This window comes from Sceloporus undulatus, chromosome 7 (assembly GCF_019175285.1).
Source record: "Sceloporus undulatus isolate JIND9_A2432 ecotype Alabama chromosome 7, SceUnd_v1.1, whole genome shotgun sequence".
NCBI classification, from domain to species: Eukaryota; Metazoa; Chordata; class Lepidosauria; order Squamata; family Phrynosomatidae; genus Sceloporus; species Sceloporus undulatus.
This window is the reverse complement of record NC_056528.1, coordinates 20,807,056-20,831,181: the sequence shown is the minus strand read 5'-3', so window position 1 is coordinate 20,831,181 and position 24,126 is coordinate 20,807,056. Positions and strand designations below refer to the sequence as shown.

The window sequence follows — 24,126 nt, the reverse complement described above, 5'->3', positions numbered from 1 at the left end:
AAAGACTATCCTTTTCTGCCCTCAGACTCCACTTACCCTTCTGGGGGCCGCCATTTTGCAAGCCGCGACTGCGCATGCGTCGCCTTACCTCACTGCGCGTGCATACATTCCCTCCTCAGTCTAAGGGGCCGCCATCTTGCAAGGCGCCAAGGCGCATGCGTCACCTTACGTTAAAGGTTCCCTCCTCCTCTCAGTCTTCTAGGGAGCTTAATTTACAACGTGAGTGCGCATGCGTCGATTTGAAAGCACGCATCTACTAATCCGGGAGTGCGCATGCGTCAGTTTACGTCACGTCGAACGAGCCACGTGACTCTCTCCAACCCTCTCAAGGAGGGGGAATGGCACCCTCTGCGGCGTCACGTGACCCACCCGGAAGTGCTCCTCCTCCGGTTTCAAAGCGAGAGAGAGAGTTTGAATCAAGGCGGGGGGAGGAGGTCACGTGGGAGGGGAGAGAAGATGGCGGCCGGCGGGCTGAGCGTGAGGTAAAAGGAGCGGCTCTCTCTGTCTCTCTTTAGTTGGAAGAAAGGGGGGGTCCTGAGGAGAAGCAACCATTTTGGGCGGGAAAGGCCTGAAAAAAAAAGGGGGGGGGACTTCGAAGAGTCCTTGGAGGGACGTATGGGCTGCGTCCACACTGGAGGAATAACCCGTTTTGGCCCCGCTTTGACTCTTTTCTGGCTCAAGGCTGTGGAATTCTGGGAGTTGGAGTTTGTTGTGGGTCCGGAGTGGAGTAATCTTGATCCAGTCCCACCTCCATTTTAAGTGTCTGCTTTCTAGGCTGCATCTACATGGCAGAAGTAATCCAGGTTGACACCACTTTGACTGCCATGGCTCAATGGTAAAGGAATGATAGTGACCAGATCTCTGTGGCAGCAGGGCTCTCTAACAGAGAAGGCTAAACGTCACACTGAACTACAGATCCCATAATTCCATAGCATTGAGCCATGGCAGTTAAAGTGGTGTCAACTTGGATTATATCTTGAGTGTGGATGCAGTCCAGGACTGAAACTGCCATTGAGTGTCATGCCCACTGAGTGGCAGCAGCTCTCCAGGGTTTCATAGAAGGCCCTTTCATAGTCAGAGCTGGAGATGCTTATGACTGAATCCAGAACTTTCCGCATGCGCAGCCAATGATGTGCCACTGAGCTGTGGTCCATTCACTATAGTTGGGCTGAACAGCTACAGCAGGTCTGGGTCCATTTGTCTGCTCCTGGTACAGTCCAGAGATTGCAAAGACAAACCCTGGAAAAGACCAGAAGTCCACTTCTTGTGGCGGTGGCAGCAGGATGGATGGATATAACATTAATGTATGGGACAGGCAACTTAATTAAGCAGCGAATTATCACTCCTGGATGCTTTCAGAGGGGAATTCATCTTTTTTCAGTTAGGAAAAGGGTAGTCCAGGGAATCTGAAGGGCTGCAAAACACCTTGGGAGGCCACATCTGCCCCTAGGGCCACACTTTGCCCAGCCCTGTAGTTTAAGGAGCTGCTTGTTCTGAATTAGTCTTATACAGTAATCTGCTTGTCTTAATATCTCCACTGGCTGGCAGCAGCTGTCCAGATTTTTAGAGCTGAATGTGATCCTAGCTTTGCTTGGAGACAGTGGGAATGCAACTTGGAGCCTTCTGAATGCAAAGCATGACTTCACCATTGAATCATAGAGTTGTAAGAGACACAAGGGCCATCCAGTCTAACCCTGTTCTGCCATGCAGGAACTCTCAATCAAAGCATCCCCATTGACAGATGGCCATCCAGCCTCTGTTTAAAGACCTCCAAGGAAGGAGACGCCAAAGTGTGTTCCACTGTCGAACAGCCCTTACTCTCAGGAAGTTCCTCCGAATGTTGAGCTGGAATCTCTTTTCCTGGAGCTTGAATCCATTGCTTTGTGTCCTGTTCTCTGGAGCAGCAGAAAACAAGCTTGCTCCCTCCTCAATGTGACACGCCTTCAAGTATTTAAACAGGGCTATCATCACCTCTTAACCTTCTTTTCTCCAGGCTAAACATCCCCATCTCCCTAAGTCATTCCTCACAGGATGATGTCCCATTCTTACCCGAAGTTACAGTAGTGTGCATGTGAAATGTTCACACATATGCATATTTATAACTATATATGCTCATTTACATTTATATACACCTATGCATTCATCTGTCATGCCTTGTTAAACAATGTGGTAGTCTTAGTTGGCAGGATTGGATATATATATATTGTATACACACACATACACATATGTCTGCCTATTTGTGTATGTGAGCAAATATTTAGAAACCAGTTGAATATTTCAATCTCCCAGTCTTTGTTGCTCTGATATGCCCTCTAATTGACAGTATGTAAATCTTAATTTTTGCTATTTGCTTTCCACTGTTAGTTGTTAGGTCACTTGCATCCTATCTAGAAAGCAAAGATGCTTTGTGGCTTGGTCTTGAGAATAGGAGGAAAATCCAAGTGGAATTTATCAAGTGTCTTCTTTTCTGGGTCACAGCCATGTTGTTGTTAAAACATCTCTACCAGAGGAAGAGGCCTTTGGAAACAGGAGCGAACGCTGTACCTTTCCAACTCATTCATAACTGCATTGATATATTTTGTGTAATGCTTTCTGGTTGCCTGCCCCTCAGAAAAGCTAGCTACATGCACCAAATTGAGGTTGACTTCTTCCTTCATACTCCGGTGGCAGTGTTGGTTAGGAGGGATTCCTGCCTTTTCTTGGGTGAGAAGAATCTAGGAACCATTGTTTGTACCCCAGTAAGTTCCATGTTGCCCTACATGCAAATGGTTCTGGTTTTGTTGACAAGCTGTTCATAAAGTGTTTATAAACCATAATTGCCCCTGAACATGGTGGTGACAGTTTTAATGGATGCTTGCTCTACAAAGCATATAATTCAAACCCTCCCATTTTCATTTGCTACCGCTTGGTTCCTGGCCACTTCAAAGTGTTTACCTTGTAAAGCTCCAAATGCTCTGGGGTCAGGGATTTTAAGGACTAACCCCCTCTGAACAAATCTTGGCAAAAAAGTGATAAGTTCGCCTGAGGGTCGCCATAAGATGGGAATGACTTTAACTCTCACAGCAACAATAAACTTCCATGGGATTGCTGAATCGCTAGATGACCTGTGAATTTAAGGGAGGTAATGCATATCTCAGCCTCTTTGTGAAATGGAGGGATGCATGATCTCTTCACCCCTGTATTCATAGAGTCGTAGCGTTGGAAGATATCATGGAAGGCTCCTGTCAGTTGTCCCACTACCATTGCTTTGCCTGGGCAAGCGACACTCCTTATTTCACCAGGTCTGGCTCTCATTCTACTCATAGTGCTATACCCATCAAAATGTTTGGTACTTTGTTATGACTATACTGACAAACACTACTCTCTTTTCCCCCCTTAGAAGCAGCAGGGAACTGTGGACCATAGTGCTGGGCAGATCAGCTTTGAGAGAACCAGTAAGTGAGATTAGGCAGCCCTCCTTTTTAGTGGGGGTTTTCTATACTTTCCACTGATTTTGGGGGGAAGGGTTGTTTTTGTTTTTAGTCTTGCTTCTGACTGTTCCTAAAATCTCTCTTTAGTCCCACAGGCAGAGCAAAGGGCAATTCCGCGTCTTTATTTATTTTGACTATTGTGAATGTGCAGCCCTCTCAGTGTTATAGGATTGTAGCTTTCAGTCACCCCTCTCTATAGGATTGATGGCAATTGCTTTCTGATGTTACTTGAAAGGCAACACATTTCCTTCCCAAAATCTTTTCTACATATTAAGAGTTTAAACAATATGGTTTTATCATGCTTTATGTATGATGGTAGAGATAATAACATTGGCTAGCATTCTGCTTGGGATTTATATCTTTTTAAATTGCCTTATGTGTGTCCAAAACTGAATTTAGTAGTTCTGCAATGTCCATGTTTACTTAGGGGCTGCCTTGACATTACAATGTACAGACATCTGTTGTGCAGTGGTGGCTAGTGGAGTGACATGGCTGGTTGCACAGAGGACACTTGTATGCATCAGGACACTCCTTTATGCACATATGAACACTGGCATGTAGATGATATTGTAGGATTTTGGTCATTATTTTTAAGTTCATGCCTTGGGATAGCTCTCTATTCATTTTGTTGTTGTGTTCTGTTCTAGGCTCAGATTGCAGAAGAGTTAAATAAACGCTGGCAGAGGCTACTTGAAGGGCTTTCGTATTACAAACCACCCAGGTATAGCAGTTATCTGAAGCACAACACACATCCTTATGTTGGTACTGTAAGGCATGGAGCCAAGAAGATCTGCAGGGCTTTTATTGATATGAAGGGCAAAATCATGCTAGCAGTAAAAATCACAGGAACAACAAATCTTGCCAAGAAAACCCATGATAGATTCGCTTGAGGGTTGCCATAAGTTGGGAACGACTTGAAAGCACACAAGAAGAAGATAGGTTAAAAACTGAGAATGAATTAGAAGGAAATGGATGTATGAGTTGGCTATTACTACAATAGCTAAGTGGGCCCTCTAGTTTCAAGGATACTGTATTATGCCAGTGACTACTAATTGCTGGAAAGACAACAGTGTGTGGAGTGCTCTTTTCCTCATTTTTTCCTCCAAGAAAGGTTCTTGGAGGTCTCTGACTAGCTGTGATTGGAACCATCAATGCTGAAGTGGATGGATCTTTAGTCTTTAGAAGTAGAACTTCTCATGCTCCTAGATTTAAATCTAGGCACAGCAAATTCCTATACAGGTTCAGTCTTCCTTACCTGGAATTCTAAAATCTGAAATATTACAAATCAAACAATTAAATTTGTCCCAAACTGTTGCTTCTTTCAATTTATGCTGAGGAAAATGCCGATCTAAAACAGAAGGACCTGATCTCACTTTTATTGTCAGTCACCCACACTGAAATAGCTGAGGAGTGGAAAGCTCTAAAGCAGTAGTTCTCAACCTTGGGTCCTCCACGCATTTTGGACTTCAGCTTCCAGAATCCCTGATCATTTGGGCAAGCTGGCTAAGACTTCTGGGAGTTGAAGTCCAAAAAATTAGGAGAGCCAAAGGTTGAGAACCACTGCTCTAAAGTAACATAGTGGAATAAAACATGGAACCTGATCCTAATGGAAAAATCTTTCACCAGCTATTAAAACAACAAAGGGTCTTGAAAATAAAGACATTTATTTGCAGTCACAATAAGATTTAAAAAAAAAAGAAGGGTAAGAGGCACAACATACATTGAAAATTCCCCATCACACAAACTGGTTGATGTGTTTCATATGTACATGCTTACAGTATGTTATATTTCATATGTATTTTATATTTATTTTGCTTCCAGCAAAGTAAGATTCTGTAACTTTAAATTGTTAAAACCATAATATTTTCTTCTTTTTAATCCAAAGTGCAAATTCAGCAGCAAAAGTAAAAGCTGATAAAAATGTGGCTGCCCCACTGAAGGAATTGGGTCTGAGAGTCAGCAAATTTTTGGTAAGTAGAAATGGCAGGCTGTTTTGTTGCTTACTTTCCCTATTCAGTGTGTCTGTGAATTGGAAAGACAACCAGTTGACATCACATTTTCACTGTTTGAACAGAAATAGTGTCTGGGTTTTATAGATTTGATTGGTTAACTCTGTAACTTGGAAAGGGTTTTTTTTTGTATTTAGTATTTTTTTAGTATTTCCTTAAAATTAAGAAAGATTTAATTATGTTGTTAAAAGAAAAATCCAATAGACAAGTTTGTAAAAGAGTGGAATCCATTTTTGAAGTACAGTGTGCCCGCGTCATACAAGGGTGCGCTTTACACTGCGTTCAGCTTATGCTGAAAGCTGCTCGCCATAAAAGGCAATGCCGTGCCGCATGCACAAGCCCCATTGTTTTAAATGGGGCTTGAGCATCTGTGGAATTTCCCTTGCCGGGGGGGGTATCCATAATGGGTCCCCCGCATAAGGGAAGGGCGCCCTGTATATACAAGAAAAATATTTTTTCTCAAGGACATTATTTGAATTATAAGTAATCTTTTATACATGTAGGAGTAGAGGTGTATTTTAATCTGGAAATTTAAATTAAGTGGAAATTCAATAAATGCATAAGGTACACCAAAGGATAGCAAGTGGGAAGTAATTTTTAAATATGTTATGGTGTGTTGAAGTGACTGGGTGTTAAATGTGGTGATGGGAATGTATTCAATGTGTAGATAAGCTACTGTGTGTTTCGTTTAACAATTAGGAAGGATTAATGGCAACAGCTTGAATTTGCTGCCCCATCCTCCCTTCCCAAAAGAGTTGGAGTAGTTTTTTAGCCCTTTTGATGTGAAGCTGCTGAATTGTGTTTGTTATTCCAGAGTTTGGATGAAGAGCAAAGTGTGCAGCTGTTACAATGTTACCTGCAAGAGGATTACAGAGGGACCAGAGACTCATTAAAGGTCAGTTAGTAACAGTACAGTATCTCTTTTTGATATGTGTCAGTACCTTGTAGCTGGAGAGCTGAACCCTATTGTGCTCCCCTCTTCCAGCATCAGACACAGCAGTCTCTACTTCCCTACAGCCTCCTCATTGTCTCTGTGGTCCTCAGTCTCTTCTGGGTGTTGTATGTTGAGGCCCTGTTTTTATAGTTCAGCCAGGCAAGGCATTTGTGCTGGGTGAAGAGCAGTGCCTGCTGAATCAGGGCTTCAGTCTTGCAAAGAAAACAGACCACTGAGGTAAGCAGAGGTCCAAGGCAGCAGCAGCAGTAAACACAACAGCCTCTGATGGTCTCTGTGGTCCTAAGTCTCACGGTGTTGTCAAGCATGGCACTTAACTATGGCAGGATAATGTTTGGACTATAAATATTAATGTGTTACTAATGAGGCAGAATACGGGAGCTAGGAGAGGCTGCATCTGTTTGATTTTGCCTGAACCTCCTGGGAAGGGCAAGATTTTAACCTCTCTCCTTTCCTTGCGTGGAGTTAATGAAAAGCAAACTACTTTTACCTTTTGAGCTCTGTTTGCAGCGGTTGAAGTAAGCTAGGGTGATGGGGAAGGTAATAGGAAGCAATTCAAATTGGAAAATTCTGAAAGCAGCTGAAAAAATGGGATGGTGGAGGATTAACAGTGAGGACTTAATCAGGACAGTTGGAGGGTATCACACAACCCTTAGGCCTCCATGGGGACCTGCAGGTTATACTTGTTATGATTTTGGATGAGATGTTAAGGATATTTTGAAGAAAAGTTTATTGCCACTACTGAGATGTGTGTGTGTGTGTGTGTGAGCGCCATTAAATTTCCCTCTGTGATTTTATTTCTGGAATGATTAGTTCATATTGCATCTCTGAAAATCTTTAAGTGATTGTGGTCCAAATCCAGTTGTAAGCCTCAGTTGGAGTATACACATTGAATCACTGAAACTTAAAAAGGTCTCATGATTTCATTGGATCTACTCATGTTGGCAATGACAGCTGTATTTAGGCCTAGGATAGCAAGCCGCCTTAATGTATCTGCCTTATTTAGATGAAAACATTGTAATATTAATATCAAGTAAAGGTTAATTTTCAATCTCACATTATTATGCTGTCTGTTTCAATAAAGAATCAATAAAAATACACTGAGTTAGTTTCACACAGATGTTCTGTAAATTATCTGTTAATTTGTCCTCTTAAATGATATCCAGAATTTTGATCTGCTATTCTTTGATCAAAGGAGAAATACATTTTCCAGTGTCACAAACACATTTAGCAACTGGTCATAAATTTGTTGTATGTGGTTTAGAAGTATGTGGAATATATTTCTCAAATATGAGATATTTCTTTAATTCAGGATTGAAATTAAAATAGATTTGTTGGATAAATTTCCTAAGAAAAAGGAGCACAAGAGATATTTCAGTTTATCCTTTGGAGGAAAGCTCTGTACTGCTTAAGTATTCATCTGAACAAAGCTTAGAAGGATTTGTTGTGTGTGTGTTTTTTTTTGGGGGGGGGGGGGGGGACAGCATCTCACAAAAACCATACCCAGTAGCATGAAAATAAAATAAACTTTTCAATAATAAAAAGATTGCACATAGAGAATGGCTTGGGAGCACCTGGTTCTTGCTGCAACATTGCCAAAACTAAGCAGTTGTGGGCTTATCTTCCTTGGATAGCATCCAAAGGAACCTTGCCTGTAAACTGGGTATCAGTTTAACATATATTTTTAGCATGCAGAGGCTTAATAAAATTACATTTTCAAAAGAGTGTGTTCAGCATTACTTGAAATCTGTTGCTAAAATAGAAACCCAAATGTCTTGTGGTACAGTGCGCCCGCGCCATACGCAGCCTTGAGCATACGCGCTCAAGCCGCAGGGGGCGGAAGGGGCGGCGTGTGAATTAATTCTTAACAATTATTTTTGTTCTCTTCATAAGACTGTTCTGCAAGATGAAAGACAAAGTCAGGCTCTAATATTGAAGGTCAGTAACTTCAATCTTATTATTATTATTATTATTATTATTATTATTATTATTAGCTTTTTCTACATGTGAAGCAGCAATCTCCTGATGTTGCATCATTTTCCTTCCCAGCGGGCTATGAATATGTAGATAAAATATCTTAAATTTATAGTGGCATGTTCTTTTTAGTAGAACAAGATATATGTTATATTGTGGTATTTATTGCACACTGGGTCAGGTTGAGCAGTTTGGGAACAAGTTGCAATTCAGGTAGAAATTTCAGTATAATTTTCTATCCTTTCAGTGTTATAATTTTATAAGTGCACTCTTGTGTCTCTGATGTGGCAACCTTGTGGAGTGGTATGACAGTCGCAGTTATGGTTTGTTAAATGACACATTATAACAAGTCATATTTAAGACCAACTAACATCAGACTGTCTCCTGATTCTAGTTTGCTGTTCATCCAGAGACCATTGCAAACTGCAGTTAAGACCACAGTTCTGTTGGTATCTTATGCCTGCATTAGTTTTTCTGCAGAAATGGTCGAGCATTTTTGCTCAGTGTGGCATGTTGAGAAGCTGGAGCATGTCCAAAAGAGGGTGACAAAAATGGTGAAGGGTCTGGAAACCCTGTGAGGAAAGACTTAGGGAGCTGGGTATGTTTAGCCTGGAGAAGAGACTATTAAGAGGTGATATGATACCCTGTTTAAGTATTTGAAGGGGTGTCATATTGAGGATGGAGAAAGCTTGTTTTCTGCTGCGGCAAAGAATTGAAGCTGGGTGTGGGAGTTGAACATAGCCATGGGTCTGTGAGGTTCCCTCCGTCTTTGTGTTTGTTTAACATGAAGAGCATGAGGGATCTGGATAAGTTATCAAGCTGCTGGTAATATAGATGGTGATATGTTTTCACAGCTGGCTGACTACTATTATGAGGAAAGGATTTGTATTCTTCGCTGTGTCCTCCACCTTCTCACTTACTTCCAAGATGAGAGACACCCTTATATGGTGGGTACTGGTTTCCTTAAGACTCATCTTAATGTTACCTTGGTTCCTAGTGAAGGCTTATTTATTTTCTCAGGCTTTTCAATTATTTTCACTCCAGTCATGACTTTATATACTGTATCTACTATGTGAGTTTATGTTAACTTTCAGTGATATCACTGATTTTTTAAACTGATAACTTTAAATGTATTTTAATTGCTTTCAATACCCTATTTTATGTCATACTGAGTTCTCTGATAAAGGTTGGGTTATAGGTGCTGAAATGAATCTGCCTGTGGCTGTGTGTTTTATAACAATTGCTTTGCTTTGAAGGTCCCGTTTTCACAGTGTGTGGAAAAACTGGATAAGGAACTGGTTCCTAATTATAGGAAACAGTTTGAAGAGCTATTCAGAGCAGAAGCACCTACGTGGGAGACCCATGGAAGTCTAATGGTAAATGATTTCTTTGACATACTTATACCAAGATTTCATATTTATGATGTGTGCTTCTTGGGCAACAAAGCTACAGCAGAACTCTGTTTCCTGAATAAAAAACGGTTGAGTGTGATAGTTGAGTAAAAGTTATTTTAGATCCTGGGGACGCATTTCTGTGATGCTTGGTCCTTGGCAGTGCTTTGAAATACAGAATGTACTTGCTTGACTTTCAGTTTACTAGTGGTTACTAGTCAGTAGTGGATCTGATTTCTGCAGGTTGGTATCTGTATTCCATTATGCTTTCTCAAGCATTGTGGCGCACCTACTGATCTTTCATGTGTTGCTTACCTGTTTGACGTCATTTTTTTTTCCTCCTGGGAAGGGATACTTTGACTTTACACTGCACAATTAAACACACTGAAGTCCATAAATTTTCAAAGGCAGTCCCATGTGGAGTGTGACACTAATCTAAATGTCATGTAATCAAGACATGTGTCACCATAGCCAGGATGTGACTTCTCCAAGAGCAGGCCCAGCTGGTGGGGAAAAAGAAAAAAGCCAGAAAGTAAAAGATGAACGAGTCGTTTGGTTGAGGTTTCACAATTAAGGAGGCTCCAGTGAGATTAGAGGATTTTCTTCTTTGTTGTCCAGGCTGTTAGCAATCATGGTCCTGCTTTCCTCCAAGTTGTGCTCACCTTGCAGTAGAAAAAACCCAACAAAGTTCTGTCCCTTTGGACACTAAAGACCTTCAATGTGTTCCTGTGCAATAAACATTTCAGATTCTGTGTTATTATATTTTAGCTCTTTTCTAATTGCTATAGAATTTCTATAGGATTTTATAGTGTTTTACATGTTTTAGTGTTATTTTGTGTTATTTTGAAATGGCCTAAGGGCTAATCAGTAAACATTTCTTCTAGTGTTCCTGTGCAGAGTTAGATGTGCCTGACCACATTGAAATCAGTGCTGTATTTCTGTATAGGAGAGGGTTTTCTAAGTGTTGCCTTTCTTCCTTGTTGCCTATGGCTATGGTACTAGTAGCATTGTGCTTTTTTTACACAGACAGAGCGGCAAGTCTCTCGTTGGTTTGTACAGTGCCTCCGTGAGCAGTCCTTGCTACTGGAAGTCATCTTCCTTTACTATGCCTATTTTGAGATGGCTCCTGAGGAGCTGTTGGCATTTGCCAAGATGTTCAAAGAGCAGGGATTTGGCTCTAGGCAGACCAACAGGCATTTGGTTGATGAGAGTATGGACCATCTAGTAGATCGTGTTGGGTGAGTATGCTGCATCTGATGAGATAGGCTGTTGTACCTCATGCCTCTGAGATTTGCTTCATATGGGACTTTCTAAAAATCTACACACCTAAATGAGGAAACATACACAGTTGTATTGAAGATCATGCTAGAATCCACAGCTTTAAAGCTGTATTAGGCAGTGAAGGCGGCTCTCCGTATGCATGGATCCAACCATCCATGGCTTGCAAATACTCAATAAATAAAATACCAAGAAGCAAACCTTAATTTTGCCATTTTATATAAGGGACACCATTTTACTATGTATTGTATATATTGAGCATCTACAGATTTTGGTATCCGGGGGTGGGTGGGTGGTCCTGGAACCAAACTCTAGTGGATAGCTTGGGCCCACTGTAGATACATCTGCCTCTGATTGCAGGTTTCTCTTACCATCCACTGCAACCTACAACAGCTTTTCAAGGCCTCAGGAAGAAGAGTTGCCTATCACTTTAACAAATGAGATCAGACATGATCTTGTAGACATTCTACATGCAAAGCATATGTTGTGTAACCAAGCTATGACTCTTAAGGATATGCAGATTGTTCTTAAACATGTGCTTCATTTGTGACATAAACTGCTAGAACCTTTTTTTTTTGGTAGTGGGCATTTATTTACTCTAAAGTATTCTAGTAGAAATTGAGAGACATTATATTCTGCAAATGGTACTATTGCTGTATCATGGTTCACAAATTACTAAATTCTTCAGTCTGAAACTATTAAATTTCTTTGGACTTAATTCTTAAGCTGCAGCTAACATAAGAAGCGGCTTGTTCACCCTTGTGCTGCTGACTTCCTGGCTTTTGTCTTTTCCACCATCTCTGCTCCAGGTACTTCAGTGCTCTAATTCTAGTGGAAGGCATGGAAATTGACTCTCTGCATGAGCGTTTGTTGGATGACAGAAAAGAAGAACATAAATTTGCTAGTAGTGGGCAGATCCGGCAGGTAATTAAATAACAAATCCTATGTTTACAGATGATAATTCCAAAAAAATAAAATAAAATAAAATTCCTATCCATGTTAAAATGGTAATTGTAACACCCCTTTTAAAAATGTCTTAAAAGTATTTTTATATAAAAATTGGTTCAAAGAAAGGAATAATTCTTGTTCCTGAAAAATATGAAGAGCTACAATGTCATTGGATCAAATGATATATAGCCAGGAGGACATATCTTGTGTATTTGATATTAAGGATTTCATAAATGAATGATTATTTGATTGGATTCCTTCTTTGTGCTGAGCAGGAAATGGACAGCCTATTGTTGACTTTAGGGGATGTTCCCCATCATGCCCCCATCCTCTTGGCTTGGGCTTTGCTTCGCCACACCTTGAGCTCTGAAGAGGCAACCAATGTGATCCGGCGCATGGGGAGCACTGCTATCCAGCTGAATGTTTTCCAGTATTTGACAAAGCTGCTTCGGTCCATAAGCAGTGAAGGAAATGTGAGTCTCATATAATCCAATGGAAGGCTTTTCAGAAAACAGTATTGCTGAGCAGTTCATCCAGGCTTTGTTGAAAAAAACTGTTATCACTGTTCATGCCAGCAACCTGTTTTCCTAACCCTAGACTTGTTGACATCACTGACAGTCTATATCAGCCTTCCTCATGCTAGTGCCCTCCACATGCGTTAGATGAAAAAACAGCTGGAGAATAGGCTGCTGTGATCTGACCCATGTTATATAATTGGCCACGTGCAAAAGCGTTGAAGAGTTGGGTGGAAATTTCAGTTGACACATAATCTTTATGAAATTCCCTGCAACGGGATCTTACCCCTGAAAGCTTAGCATGGAGCCCTGACTAGAGCATTAGTATGAGGGACCTTTTTTTGCTGTTCTGCCCATTGTATTATTTTCATAACCCACTTTTAGATTAGAGATGTGAATCATGGAACCCTCAGAAGTTGTTGTGCTGCAGGTCCTAGCAGCCCCAGCCAGCATAGCATTGAGGAATTCTGGGAGTTGCAGTTCAACAGGATTCAGAGGGCTACTTGATCTCCATCTCTATGTTAATGGATTCTTTTGCACATTTCATTGCTGAGCCCAAGTATAGCAGAAATTAGTTATCTGTCTTCTATGTTTGTAATATTATACGCATATTATTCTATTAAGAAACCCTAGTGGTGCAGTGGTTAAATGCTGGTACTGCAGCCACAATGTTGTAAATTTGATCCTAGAGGAGGGCTCCAAGATCCACTTGACCTTCCATCCTTTTGTAGGTCGGTACAATGGGTACCCAGATTGTTGGGTGCAATTGGCTTATGCATTGTAAACCTCTTAGGGGGTGCTAGTTCACTGATAAGCGGTATAGAAATGTATTTGCTGTTGCTATAATATGGACTTGTTACCTTGGAAAGTGACCTTAGCAGTGAGTTAATTAAGCTAGGTGCGTTTCCTTCTGTGATTTTTGAACTTGACGTCCTTGGTCTTTGCTTTTCATAACTTCTTTCTTTCCTTTTCAGTGTATTTCTAGCACAGCGTGCATGTGTATTTACGGCCTACTTTCCTTTGTCCTTACCTCACTGGAGCTGCACACACTAGGCAATCAGCAGGTAAGAATTCAAAACATAAGCCCTTCTCCAACCAGGTGCACAATAGATGTGCTGGACTGCAACGCCTGACCATGGCCTTTGGACAGCCTCCCTGGGGATGGTGCAGAGTGGGAGCCTAACCCACAAGCATTTGCTTATGGAATGCCAACTTACAATATGTCATCAGCCCTGCTCCATTGACCAAAGAGGAATGATGTCATTTATATAGTTTTCCACTACAGCTTGTAATACATCTTTGCAAATCCCCAAGTGGGGAATAGTACACAGTGACCTGCAGCCACATACAGGTTCCATCTAACTATTTTGTCTAATTATAATTGATAGACTGTCTCAATGGGTTCTTCTTTTTAATCCATATTTTATTTATTTGATTTGTATCTCACCTTTCTCCCAATATGGTATCAGTATAAGCATTACGGCTTGTGATAATGAACTGGTGATACATTGCCTGTTCCGAGGTTAGGCAGTCTCATGCCATTTAGCCCTAGTCCTGCAATTGCTGTAACCTGCAGTTAGTATGGTCAATGATACAGTCTTATGAGAGTTGTAATGCAAAATATACGGATGGTACTGGGTTGCCTGTATTGTGGAGATAAGTACTTGGGTTTTTTCCTCCCCTGCTTTGCATACATCTGCCCATGAGTTTTATTGTGTCACCCAGAATTCAATAGGAAAGAGTGAAAAAGTTCTATTCACTTTCTTCATACTGTTCATCAGTATCATATGCTTCTATCCTGCCTCTGCTTACTTAGCTTTTGTCTAAAATAGAAAAAAAATATCCATGTGCTCGTTTTGTATGGAAGGTGATGCTTTAGTTTTATTATAACCTTTTTTCAGACACGGCATGTTATTTTATTTACTGCAAGTCTCTTACTCACTTTTTTTCCGTGGTGACCACTTTCTGAAATGAAATAGCTTCATTTTTGGCCTCAGCCTCTGCATTTTCTGGGTTTGGAATGGGAAAGATTCCAAGTATCTGAATAAATTGCAGTTCCAGCTTGAGATCTGGAGTGGATATTGAAAATAGTATACAAAGAGTAGAAAGCTCCCATGATTTTCTCCCTCAAAATTATGATTCTTAATTTTATGAGAATGCTGAGAATTCTTTTGAGTGCCCCTAGCTTGTTGAGGAATGACTGTACCTTGCCAGGGGGTTTAATTATTTTGTGTGTGTTCATGAAAAAAAAAGTGAGAAAAGCAAGTGATACGTAATGTAAAGCATATCCTCTTTCACCCTCTCTTTCCTTGCTTTCTAAAGGACATCATAGATACAGCATGTGAAGTTCTATCCGCTTCAAGCATTCCTCCACTCTTCTGGAAGACAGTGAGTTGCATGGGGGAAAAGGGTGTTTCGCCTATATGTCTTTACCTTGTATTCTTTTGTCCAAACTCCATAGGGGAAAACCAGCTTTTTGGTCTTGAAATCCCTGTCTTTCAAGAGTAGCTTTTCTACACATGTATTGTTAAAAAAATGTTTGTGAACCAGTTTAGGATTGTGTATGTAAACTGACAGACACATATTTAGTGGATTTTACCTGTTGAATTATTGTCTTGGTATTTCCATTTATGCTTGTGTGAGACTTTTCAGTGTATGCTCTCAAGTGCTAAGTTCCACCTGTCAGTCTGCTGTGCAGATGAATTAACAGCATTCAGAGCAAAGCAAACAACTTGAAACAAGTGTTTAAAAGTAGAAATCACCTTTAATCTGGAACATATAATAGTGAAGCTGTTATACCAAGGAAATATTTTCTTTGATTGGTGATTACTGTTGGGTTTTTTAATAACACTATTTTGTGTCCTTTGCCAGGAACCAACTGCAGGACTGGGCATTATCTTGGACAGTGTTTGTGGGATGTTTCCCCACCTCCTTTCTCCACTGCTGCAGTTACTTACTGCACTAGTTTCAGATAAATCTACTGCAAAAAAGGTATGTATGGGAATACTGAAAAGAAAAGGAAAGTTTAACACCATAGCCAAGTGTGAGGGTTACATTGTGTAATATAGAGGAGACTGTAATAAATCTTCAATACCTGTAGGTATTGTATTTGACTCGTTTTGAAGGATGTTTTATTTTATATATTGAGATTTGTTGTGTTTTTTGACGTGGAGGCGGTAAGTCAGCTGGGAGGCCAGGCATCATGCCCGTGCATGTGTGTGTAGACATTTGTGTGTTCATTTACAGAACAGGTACACTCTTTCCCACACATAAACCTCATATTTCATGCACATATACTCAAAACATGGCCTGGCATCTTCACTAAGATCAGTGCTTATCTGACATTGCCAGCAGTAGATTAATAGCTACTTGGAAGCCAGAGAAATAGTAAATTTCCATTTTGTCTACATTTTAAAATTATGGGGACAGATCTCTCATGGAGAATTGTCTCATACTGTAGTATTCTGCATCCGTTTTGAGGTCACACAATCACTATGGAAAGACATCTTTCTGTCCAATCCAGGAGCTAATTTACAGTAGTATCTTAAGCTGTTTTCCTTCTTTCTCAGCTTAATCTCATCTTTTCCCTGATTAAAGGTATATACCTTCTTGGATAAGATGTCTTTCTACATTGAACTGTATAAGCACAAACCACCAGATGTGATATCTCATGAAGATGGTACCCTGTGGCGAAGACAGGTGCCAAAGCTGCTCTATCCCCTTGGTAAGGCAGTGGGCTGGGTTTCTTTGTCCTTTGCATGGTTATATTTATTTGAATTCTCACCTACCTTCTGACCAAACCACAGCCTATGTCAGGGAATCACTTGTAACATCTCAAATAGTGGAGGTACTTGCAGCAAGACCTCCCCAGCAAATCTTAAGAATGGGGACAGTGAGAGGTAACTAGGAGGTGCTTCTTTAGATATTCAGAAACCATTTAAAGATGGAAACCAGAACTTTGAGTAGAACCTGGAAACCATGTGCAGTTATTCATCTAATAGAAAACTGGTGGTGTGTTTGGTTTCGGCTGGTTCTTGTTGCAACCTGGCTTTCAACTCCTGGGCCAGTCTTCAAAGGCAGTTTTGCATAGCACACTTTGTATTGGTTCAGTCTAGAAAATGCTACAGTATGCATCACATTTGGCAGAGCTTTGCTGCCTGAGAAGGTTCAAGTGACACACCAGCTGGAAAGAAATTCCCCTGACCTGAGAATTAAGCAGCAGAGCATTCACAAGTTGCGAACCTGAATTTCTATGGGTTGATGATTACCTTATTGGGAGCATGCAGGTGTTAAATCAGCTGACATACTCATAATCAACTATTCAAAGTGATTTGGTTTCAGCTTCAGTTTATTGAAAGTCTTGAATCTTGTGTTAAAAGGAAAACATTCACATTTCCTGAACCTCAGGGCCGGATAACTGATTTTGTTTAATGTTTTAGTGTTTTGTGTTTTGAATAGGTGAAACTCACACAGAATTGATAAAGACAAATAGAAAATTTAGTCATGTGAAGATTCTGGTTTCATTTTGTCTCTCCCCTTTGCTCTTTAGGATTGGGTCAAACAAATCTCCGGATTCCTCAGGGAACAGTGGGCCAGGTGATGCTAGATGACCAGGCCTATTTGGTACGATGGGAGTATTCGTATAGTAGCTGGACATTATTCACGTGTGAGATTGAGATGTTGCTGCATGTTGTGTCAACTGCTGGTGAGTCTCTATAAATTTTGGGGTGGGGTGTGACTGCTTCAGGATTATGGAATGCCATGCCACAGGAAGCTAAGATGGCCCCCTCTCTGCTGTCTTTCCATTGACAGGCAAAGAGCTTTCTATTTATCCAGGCCTTTGAGAGATAACTGTGCAGAGTCTTTTAATTTGGAATGTGTTAGATTTGTATTTTTACTTCCAGCATCATTTTTTATATTTTAATTGCCTTTAACAAACTATTTTAAATTAATGTTTTTTGTGTGAACGTTGATGATTTGCTTTTTAACCTTTTGTACCAGTCATAGTTTTTAATTTGTTATTCATTCAGTTTGTTAGCTGCCTTGAGTCTCATATTGGGAGGAAGGCAGGACATTAAATTAATAAATTAATAGTGAGATGTTTAAAAAGACCAAACAGTGTTTTTAGCAGACCTGTATCCTGTTTTGAGAGCCAGGGAGATCTGGATTTGAATCTTCTCAGCTGTGGAAACCCACTTGTTTATTCTAGAAAGTAGATATTTCCATGCTAAACCCATTTCTTTTTTCAGATGTAATCCAGCATTGCCAGAGGGTTAAACCAATCATAGATCTGGTTCACAAAGTCATCAGTACTGATGTGTCAATAGCAGATTATCTTCTGCCCATTACTTCTCGGATCTACATGTTGTTACAAAGGTAAGCAAGCAAGAGTAGTTCTGTTTTTGAATTCATTATGATAGTCAGGAAAAAAATGTTGAGGAGTTGAGAGATAAAACTCAAATGCTTCTTCTCGTATAATAAGAATTGTTGAATTTTTTGGATTGCTGAATTGAGAGTTTTGAATAGTGCTTTGAATAGTTGAAGATTTTGAATAACTGGGAGTTTGGGGAAACCCCATGTAACATTTTTTGCCTCTTGCTCAGGTTAACTACTGTGATTTCTCCTCCCGTTGATGTTATTGCTTCCTGTGTCAACTGTTTGACAGTACTGGCTTCCCGAATGCCTGCAAAAGTAAGAGACGCTCTTGTCATTTTCGTTACATCATCTCATCTATATAAATAGATAAATGTACATTTTTGTCTGTCTTTCCAGGTTTGGACTGATCTTCATCATACAGGCTTTTTACCATTCGTTGCTAATCCAGTTTCCAGTATAAGTCATATGATCAGGTAATTTATATCATCCATTGATCAACTGAATATTTTGGACAAAACCATAGATGGTGGCAATATATACAGAATAGCAATGAAAACATTGAAAGCTCTTTCCTGTATATTATGCCTTAGGACACATAATTAATTCACAGTAGAGATGAGACTGGAAGTAGATACATCCTGATTCACAATTCAGTCTTTTATCCAATTTCACTCATTCTAAAAGCAAACCAAGGTTGTGAATGGTGTTAAAAATGGAGTCCATATGGGGCCTCTAAAACTGAGAAACCCATCCTTACAAAGTTCCCCGATTAATAATGTTTTCATTTGTTAAAGTGTCCTGCTATTTGCCTTTCAAACATCTTTCTTAGAAATCTTATGGGTTTTTAAAGGCTAACTAGTTTCATTTAACACAAACTTTTCACAGACTGCAGCCCACTGCATTTGAGGTGTGAAGGACATTTCCTTTCACTGATGGCTAAATATTTTAACTTCATCATCTACTGATGCATTCTATAGTTCTCTGAATCCCTTCTCTGGTGTGTATAAACATTGTAAGAACACAAAACAAGCAGGTCTCCAGAGATTTAGTCAAGAACCTTTTGTAGGTGCTGATGATCATGGGAGCTGGCAGCCATAGCCTTTCCCCAAATAGTTGTACTTACTTTTAGGCAGCTTCATATATTCTTATGCATTATCCAAAGTGTGCACAGGCACAGTCATCCCACTCCCATTTTTCCTGTAGTCTCCTTTCCTCTATTTGTCCACAGTGCAGAGGGAATGAATGCTGGAGCCTATGGTAACTTGCTGATGAGTATTGAGCAGCCACAAGGCGAATATGGTGTTACTATCTCCTTCCTGAATCTAGTCATGACATTAGTCCGGGTGAGTCTTTTCAGAGATTGAGAGTCTGATAGCTTTTTGCTTCACACCCAAGAAAGCTTGGATGTTGACATTCTTGGACATTGCAAGAAACATTTAGATTCCTGGTGTTTTTGGGGCTGGGGTTTTGTTAGCAGAGTATATTGAAATTTTCTGTTAACAAAAGATTATGTGGTCTGATTGCTTTTTCCAGGGCCAGCTTGGCAATACTCAAAGCCAGGGTTTGGTGCCTTGTGTCGTCTTTGTCTTAAAAGAGATGCTGCCAAACTATCACAAGTGGCGCTACAACTCCCATGGAGTAAGAGAGCGAATCGGTAAGCATTAACTCTTCTTGTGGGGTGGGGACGGTTGACACTTTTTCTTTCAAGTCCTGTGCTTCTTTCCTGGGTTATACCTTGTTCTCAAGGTCTTGGGAGCAGCGAATCTGGCAACTGGTGATACTCAGGGCTGTGTGGATTGCTGGCTGAGCTACACTCTAGACCTGTCATTCTGGTATGAACTCTTACCTAATATCTGCTACTCCTTTGCATCCCAGAATTTTATTTAATTTCATTTATATGCTGCCTTTCTCCTGGAGTGGGACCCAAGGCAACTCTCAAAAGGAATCCATTAAAACCCAACAATAAAAATGTGAAAACAGTTAAAATCATCAAATTGAAACAGTATAAAGCTGTTCAAAGGTGTACAAGAATTTAAAAATTAAGCACACATCGCAGTAGGAGCCTTTCGTGTGAGCAATTACATATTGAAAGTCTGCTTAAACAAAAAGGTCTTTGCCCATTGGCAAAAGGATATCAGGGAGAAAGGGAATTCCCTCCTGCGGAAGGGAATTCCAGAGGATGGGAGAAGCCACTGAAAAGACCCTGACTCCCATGTCCTCATTAAACGAACCTGTGATGGTGGCATGAATGAAAGAAACCTTTCTTATGTAGATTTTAAGATTATGGCAGGTTCACATAGGGAAATACATTTTTCAGATTGTCTGGACCTAATTTGACTAAGACAAACTTTAGTTGGGAAAAGCTGCCTCATGGGAGCAGGAGTATGCAATCCAGTGTCTCCCAGATGTCTTGTACTCCTACTCCCATAATCTTTTGACGGTTGACCATGCTAATAATAAATGTGGTCCCAAACATTTACAGGACACGAGAGTGCCTACCCATAAGTTTGATTTGCCTCTATAATCTATAAAATCAGGGGAGCCAAGGTCTCAGTCTGTACTTGGTCTTTGAGAAAGTTTGAAGTCAGTGCTCTTTTTCTTTTCTTTTTCAACCACATTGAAATCCACATGGCATCCAGTATAAAGTGAAAGAAGGATTGCATACCCTCCCACTTGTCTCATCTCAATCCTTTAGGGACACCCAAAAGACTAAGGGAGAAGAATCTTTCACTTTGAGTTGGAAAAACTGCTGTTGTTGACAGTGACAGAGTTACTAGTGCTGCCTGCACTCATAAGTTCCTGGTAATACTGATGGAAAATACTGTTCCCTTTATAAGAATATGGACCCTTGATAAAATGTGTTTGCTCTTCCCAGTTAGTGTTAATTGTATCTACTGATGTTCTCTTGCCAATATTTTGACCATGTCTTCCAGTCCCAGATCTGACTCCTCTAATGTATATCTAGATCTCCAAGCATAGGGAAAGGCTTGTTTAGCCAACTTCAGACACAGTGTCCTATGTTAACACAAAATATGAAAACAGAATGGTGGTGTATGGTGCCCATTTGTTCCTGCATGCCTTTGTGCTCACAAGTAGCTAAAGTAATCAGAAACAGCATATGACTGGAAAAACTTACTGTTGTAAGTCCTCTAGCAATCCTGGATCTGTAATCTGTTTTCAACTTTAGCTTCCAGTTGTGGCTTGTTAGAGATTAAGGGCAATATTCCCTGTAAGAGGTTTTCTTTTTTCCTCATTTTTCAGGATATCTTATTCTTCAGCTGATCCATGCAATCTTAAATCTTTACCCTGAAATGGATCCGCATAGCAGGTAAAGTAAAGATTTTCTCTTTCCCTTGCCTTCCAAGTTAAATGCACAGCTCTGTGTATACTCCATTCCCAGAGTGAAGTTATCACAGCTACAAAGAAGCAAGCATTCTTCTGTTTAATACTGCTCAGTGTGTCAAGTTGGACAAGGAAGAGCTCCACTCCTACTGCAAATTGATCTGTATGTTCTTGCCTTACAGCAGTGCCCCCAGCCTGCAGTCCCTTTGCATCTTTAGCTTGGCCAATACTGAAGCTGGGCCGTCATCAACATCATGGGCATTGGGTGGACACCATTGACATGGTGATGGCCACACAATCCAGCAGGTGAGTTGCCTGTTTTTTTTTAAACAGAAGTGTCACTTCCTAACTAAATGGCATCCATTCATAAAAATACTAAAAGAATAAATGGCGGGATACACACCGCCATAGAGTACGTATTGTATACGTACTAGGGTTAGGAAGGGGCGGTGCTTCCGCACCCCCCTAACCCTAGTACGTATACAATACGTACAAGATGGCGCCGGCCCTTCTACATGGCCGGTGCCATCTTTACGTACTGGACGCATAGCGTCCAGACGTGTCGCGGCGCTAATGACGTAGCGAATGCGCCCTTGGCGCTTCACTACGTCATCCGTGCGCCGCAGAAAGAAGCTCCAAAATGGAGCTTTTTGCTCCGCGCGGTTTGGATGCTGCGGCTCCCTCGCGGAGCAAATGGTGCCGGCGGGGGAACGCCGCAAAGCGGCGGTTTGTATCCCGCCAATAAGACCAAAACAGCAGTCATGGAGCCTAGCAGAACAAATAGAATATGAAAATAAAACAAAACAGCTATATATTTCCAGAAGTCAATATGTAGAGCAGATGAACATGGTGAAAATAAAAATGGAACAATATACAATTGGCCCTTCGTATCCATGGATTCTTTATCCACAGATTTAACCATCCATGGCTTGAAAATATTTTTAAAAATCCAAAAAAGCAAACCTTGATGTTGCCATTTTGTATAAGGGCAGAATGTGATTGCAACTTTACCTTCCATCTTGCTTTCCCCAGTGACTGATATATAATATCAAACATCTTCTTGACATTGATAAATAGCCATCCTAATGATAGGCTTTCCTGGGTGACCAACATGGTTTGCTAAGTGGATCTTCTACTACTGGGACCAGGCAAAACCAAGGCCCTCCCCTGTAGATTTCTACCCAAACTTGGCATGTGATGGCACCTATTGTCATGACCCAATGTGAAGTAAACTGAAGCGGTGACTCTGCAGAGGCCATGTGTCTCATGTTGGGAGAAAGGTGGGCTATATATCCAGTAAATAAAGAATAAATAAATAGCCACCACCCACAGAACCACCAGAACTAACACTGGACTAAGCCCAAGGCCAGCTACAGGGTGCATCAGAATCTTCATAGTCTTGAGCTAGTATTCTAAGGGATTACAGTCCCTCAAGGAGATCCCATAGAAGAACAGCAAGAGGTTGTGTGTGGACCTGCACCAAGAGGGCAGTATGTGAAACTTCCTCATGCTCTGCATGCAGTTTTCCAGGAAGAGATGGTGGAGGGTGCTGAAATGTCAGTTTCTAAGCCAGAGGGACTGTCCTTCTAAAGACCCCAAAGGGTCTTGGGAAAGTTGTCAAGAAGTCTGGAAAGGGATCAGCCATAACAACTGGGAGGGAGTGGCAAAAGGAGGGCATTGCCTCCCCCCCCCCCATAAAAACTATGCCCCTGAAGGAAATTTTCCTTCCGTTCTCTGATTTCTAGCACTACAGTAAGTTAAAACTTTAGTTGCGCATGTAGAAATCCAGTTTAGTTATCCAAGGAAAAGAGTTAAGCAGCATGACCAAGGGAATGTGAATACGGCAAATGGAAGAGTTCTAGGTGTGAATGATTTTCAGTATCTTACTCTCTGCAATGCTAGACATTTGAGGATTGAATGAAAATTTCATTGGGTCTCGGGGAAGTCACAACATGCGCCAGCAAGTGGTGGGTACTAAGACCTGGTCAGGTCCTGAATGAAGGATCTATTTCTTGTCACTCCTGCTTTCTACTTCTGGTGCTTGACCTTTGGAGCAGTGTTGTCTTGCCTTCTTTCTTTAAACTCCACCATGGGTTCATCCACACCCGGATACAACACTTTAAGGCATACCTCAGATGACTTATCTCAGTGATTGACATTACAAATGTCAGAAGTGCTTCAGCTAATCCCAGATTTCAGGCCTTTTAGAGGGCTGTTCATAGTGGTATGTGAGATGAGCACATAGCATGCAACTTAATAAAGGCTACTTCTTACTGATGTACTCAGCAAGAATAATGGGACTTGGAAAAGAAGCAGGAGAAAGGAAGCTAGAGAAGTGATGGCCAATACAGAGCACAGAGCAACAGTCTTAATAGCAAACCTAATGACACCTCATATGGAGGTAGGATGGGTACTGAGAAGAAGCTTCAGGAAACGCATGGAACCTGGAGTGGGGAGAGTCTGTATACTACTATCAAGAGAAAAGTAGGCTAGTGAAGGAAATTTGGAAGAAGGGAGATTGTGTACCAGCAACCAGAGCACCAGGTTGCCACTGGTCTAAAGTGAAGACCCTGATGGAGGAATGTGGCCATTTGATTTTCTGTTGGCACTGTGACCTCACAAACCTTGATGAGATGAGGGACTGGGGCTGGAATGAGGACTTCAAAGCAGAAGAGAAGTGAGGCTCACCTGCTCATCTGGAGAAAGAAGCTAGTTATTGGATAGTGAGTAGGGTGTTTTGATTGTGTATTCCTGTATAGCAGGAAGCTGTACTGGATGGCCCTTGTGATCTCATCCAACTCTGCTATGATTCTAAGAGTAGACAAGTGCTTTGACGAGAACTGCAGATAATGATGGATTCTAACACAGTTA

General features: G+C 40.9%; 2 protein-coding genes across 3 annotated transcripts in view; one reads left to right on the top strand and one right to left on the bottom strand.

Annotated features, from left to right (window-relative positions):
- DOLK (dolichol kinase) overlaps positions 1-146 on the bottom strand; it is a 5,471-nt gene extending 5,325 nt beyond the window's left edge. The window contains exon 1 of one of the 2 annotated variants that reach the window (XM_042478957.1): positions 89-146. The gene's annotated coding sequence lies outside the window, so the exon portion shown is untranslated. Of the gene's footprint in view, positions 1-36 lie in introns of both variants that reach the window. The other variant, XM_042478956.1, reaches the window with a different exon arrangement.
- Positions 147-453: 307 nt separating this feature from the next.
- The window catches only part of NUP188 (nucleoporin 188), a 44,733-nt gene continuing 21,060 nt past the window's right edge, over positions 454-24,126 (top strand). Inside the window, 26 exon segments of the mRNA XM_042480572.1 lie at positions 454-482; positions 3,189-3,281; positions 3,380-3,434; positions 4,118-4,191; positions 5,356-5,440; positions 6,294-6,374; positions 8,325-8,369; positions 9,260-9,352; positions 9,662-9,781; positions 10,823-11,034; positions 11,884-11,998; positions 12,298-12,495; positions 13,512-13,601; positions 14,860-14,925; positions 15,409-15,528; positions 16,135-16,261; positions 17,087-17,242; positions 17,787-17,913; positions 18,141-18,228; positions 18,310-18,386; positions 19,142-19,256; positions 19,447-19,567; positions 21,175-21,241; positions 21,438-21,493; positions 21,496-21,519; positions 21,522-21,561. Of these exon segments, the coding sequence (XP_042336506.1) occupies positions 457-482; positions 3,189-3,281; positions 3,380-3,434; positions 4,118-4,191; positions 5,356-5,440; positions 6,294-6,374; positions 8,325-8,369; positions 9,260-9,352; positions 9,662-9,781; positions 10,823-11,034; positions 11,884-11,998; positions 12,298-12,495; positions 13,512-13,601; positions 14,860-14,925; positions 15,409-15,528; positions 16,135-16,261; positions 17,087-17,242; positions 17,787-17,913; positions 18,141-18,228; positions 18,310-18,386; positions 19,142-19,256; positions 19,447-19,567; positions 21,175-21,241; positions 21,438-21,493; positions 21,496-21,519; positions 21,522-21,561 (2,471 nt within the window). The 5' untranslated portion in view covers positions 454-456.